This window comes from Phytophthora parasitica, assembly GCF_000247585.1.
Source record: "Phytophthora parasitica INRA-310 unplaced genomic scaffold supercont2.28, whole genome shotgun sequence".
NCBI classification, from domain to species: domain Eukaryota; phylum Oomycota; class Peronosporomycetes; order Peronosporales; family Peronosporaceae; genus Phytophthora; species Phytophthora nicotianae.
The window spans coordinates 560531-563859 of NW_008649014.1; the positions used below are offsets into that span (position 1 = coordinate 560531).

Here is a 3329-nt window from a genome sequence, read left to right on the forward strand (position 1 = left end):
AACCACTCGAGAGCCTATAGGCGGTTCTTGAGAGTAAGAGGACAGAACAGAATCTACACATTAGGACTCACAATAGACTTGGGTTCACCAGGAAGTGCCAGCTTCCCTAGCAGAGTGTTATTCGTTTGACCTACTACAATTCCACGCGATATCAACGTACTCGAGCGGAGAGCTTCAGGGCGAAAGCAATGTGGTATCAGCTTCGACACTGTCTCACGTCGCCCGTGGTGTCCGATCTTCCATTATGGAACGAGATAATGCGTTCATGCGCGATGCCATAGCGTTCATTTCCAACCAGAAAGACCCGGCTGCTATCAACGACAACGTCAATTTCTTCTTCGGTCCTGACATAGCGTTCACATGCTGGGCGAAAATGGGGCTGTACGATGCTGAGTTTGACGGAGTCAAACCTTGGTATGCCAAGATTCCTCGTGTTCAATGCATGGACGGGTTTGTGCTGATCACGGAAGCTCTCAAAGGAGGAGACGGACTCGATGTCCTCGTTTGCTTGGAATCAACAACGATGGTAAAACTGAAGGAACTGTACGCTAACATCGACTACCTCCAAGACTAGGTCACTTAATTTCCATCTACAACATTCCAATAAAGTTTAACACAACTTCCTTTTCCAAAGAAATGGGTGGGATTTGGTCACAGTGAGATGCTTTACGTCGTTATTAATTTCCAATTCAATTACTTCAAGTAATACAGCAGCTAAACTTTTATTCATTTTAATAATTAAAACTACTATAATGTTTTTGTTGTTGCAAATGTGAGACCATCCAACACACACTACGCTTTCCGTCATTTTAGGTCTACCACACAAACAACTTACTTAAGTACAACAAATATCTCGGAAGTAGTGATCATGTTGGAGAAGGTTCAGCTGCTCGTGACCGTCGTCTTCGGCAAGCAATCGACGTCCCTGAGCGTGCCAGCGCAAAGTCCACAGAGCCTGGAGCTGCTGAAGACGCAAATCTACGAGAAATTCCAGCTGGAGCCCAAATTCCAGCGCTTGGTGCTGCGTGGCCGCGACGTCAAGAGCGGAACAGCCCTCACAGACGGCTGCAAGCTGCTATTACTGCGTAATCGAGCGTATTACGAGCAACCCGCAGCTAAGACGCAAGCCCCAACTAGTGGAAACTCTTCTTCAGATTCACCGTCACCTCCAGCATCAAATGTTGGATCCAAATCTCCACCTAAAGCCCAAGAAATCGACGTGAATGAGCTGGAAGATGACGCTCTATTGGTGCAGGTTTTCAGGGGCAAAGCTCGCTACGACCTCATTTTCCTACGATCTGGGAGTATTCTAGATGTCAAGAAGAAGGTCAGTGCAGTGTTGGGGCTCAGTTCACCTCACGCGTTGAGGCTGGTGGTCAAGGGGAAAACTCCAAAAGACGATACAATACTGGAGACTCTAACGGCCAACAAGAAGGTGGTCAAGACCATGGTACTGCTACAAGAGCGGCAGCATGTGATGCGAGAGAAGGAAGAAGATCTAAGAGAATTACTCAATGAACTGGCCAGTGCGCAAGTATCTCTCCAGCGAGTACAGAGGCAAATGGCACGCAATTTCACGTCTAGAGACGAGAGCTTGTTCGAGTTGTCGAGGGTGCTGGACGAGGGACAACGAATCGCGGACAACTTGGAGCTGGTGCAACAGCATTTAGCAGGAGCCAAGGCTTCAGGACCCCGTGCGAGTGAACAAACGTTGGCTGCTGTAGCACAAGCGATTCAAGAGGCCAATGCACTGACTGAGGCAGCTCAAAATCTGTTGGAAACCCACTCAATATCTTGAGAAAAAAGAAGACGTTATAGTTTCGTAAAGAGGGCACTAACAAATAATAGAATTTCGATCGATTCCATGTGTTTCTGCTATTGTTCTTAGCTCACTCTAACATTTCTTGGTGGCTGCAAGCTAGATTTATTTGATCTTGTCATCAAAATCTTTAAAGAAATTTAAAGTCTCTACGTAGTGAGTCCCATCGGGTCTTCCTCTTCTTTCCATTGCATATCAAGCTCTCGAGACGTCATTGCGGTACTCGACACACTCGTCTGTGTTATCGGCTGTAGTCGAAACTGGCAAAATCCTACAGTTGATGAAGATGAATTTCCATCGTCAGTATCGGATAACCGATCGTTCGCGCAAACTGCTTCGTAGATATCCATAAAGCATTTAAGCTGAACCCATTCCTGGCAATCTGTATCTTCACTACAAGAAATAGTATCCGCGATAACCTCTTCAAAATCACACCATCGTCCTCCTGTGATCTGTAAATCGAAAACTTGGACTTTATCCACGTATGTGTGGCACGTTGGGAAGAAAGGTTCACCTGCTGCAGCATTCGGAAACCATACACCAATTGACAGCGAACTGTTTGCCTCAGTCTGGTTCGTTCCGATCTGCTTCAATACAAGCTGGCCATCCATGTAAAGGTTTGTACGAGCTGTACTTGCATCCCACTGCATTACAATCTCTGTGTACGATTCGTCAATCGGTTGTGGTGATGTCAACGTAAAAGGAATATCAGAACTGGTTTTCACTTGGTACAATGCAGATTTCCAGAGTGGTAGGAAAGGAATCTTTTCTTCAGTGTCGACGTCTTCGTAGTTTCCCCACCAGACCTGCGTAAGAGTTCCAAAAGTTGCACATGGCTTCATTCGTATAACCATGACGCCAGAATTCTGCTGCGAAACTGACTTTACAGCAGCTCCAACACGACGAGCTGGACAGTACTGAAGCGAATTGCAAGGTAGTGGAGATATTCCGTCCAAAGCCCATTCCATGAATCGGTCATCAATGGTACGATCACTTAGAGATCCACCGCTTGTAAGTGTTTTTCCTACTGGTGCAACACCAGAAAATAAATCACCGTTTGCCGTCAGTTCCAGTACACGCTTGCCCAGCTTAGAGTCCGTCACACATCGTACATTGTCCGAGTGTACGCCTCCATTGACATTATTTCCTCCCCACTGACTAGTGACTGAATGCCAATTAGTGTTGGTTTGAACATTCCCAGCCCCACCATCGCCTGGACATTTCGTGAAATCATCCTCCATGAGAAGTACATGAGCGCAGGATTCGTGAGTATACGCAGTGCGTCCCGAGCAGCATTTATCGAGTACGACGACGATCTCAGTGTAGTCACTCATCTTCAGTCCGTCTAAACAACTCATCGCCACAACTTTTACCGCTCCAGAGTTAACCTCCACAGGTTTCGTATACAGAGTTCCAGATGAACAGGTCAAAGATGTTTGAGTATCTGTAGTCAATATCTGATACCGTACAGTGGCATCATCGGTCACTGCTGCAAGTTCCACAATTAAGG

General features: G+C 46.4%; 3 protein-coding genes across 3 annotated transcripts; 2 read left to right on the forward strand and 1 right to left on the reverse strand.

The window, feature by feature from the left end:
• Nucleotides 1–244: 244 nt before the first annotated feature.
• On the forward strand, nucleotides 245–590 carry PPTG_23033 (hypothetical protein; the record flags this gene model as incomplete). The annotated part of the gene is made up of 1 exon (XM_008908047.1): nucleotides 245–590. The coding sequence occupies one exon, from the start codon at nucleotides 245–247 to the stop codon at nucleotides 572–574; it is 330 nt and encodes a 109-aa protein (XP_008906295.1). The 3' UTR covers nucleotides 575–590.
• Nucleotides 591–868: 278 nt separating this feature from the next.
• On the forward strand, nucleotides 869–1862 carry PPTG_12316 (hypothetical protein; the record flags this gene model as incomplete). The annotated part of the gene is made up of 1 exon (XM_008908048.1): nucleotides 869–1862. One exon carries the CDS (start codon nucleotides 869–871, stop codon nucleotides 1796–1798), a length of 930 nt encoding a protein of 309 aa, XP_008906296.1. The 3' UTR covers nucleotides 1799–1862.
• On the reverse strand, nucleotides 1854–3202 carry PPTG_12317 (hypothetical protein). The gene has a single exon (XM_008908049.1). The coding sequence runs from the start codon at nucleotides 3175–3177 to the stop codon at nucleotides 1969–1971; it is 1209 nt and encodes a 402-aa protein (XP_008906297.1). The 5' UTR covers nucleotides 3178–3202; the 3' UTR covers nucleotides 1854–1968.
• Between the last annotated feature and the right edge of the window lie 127 nt (nucleotides 3203–3329).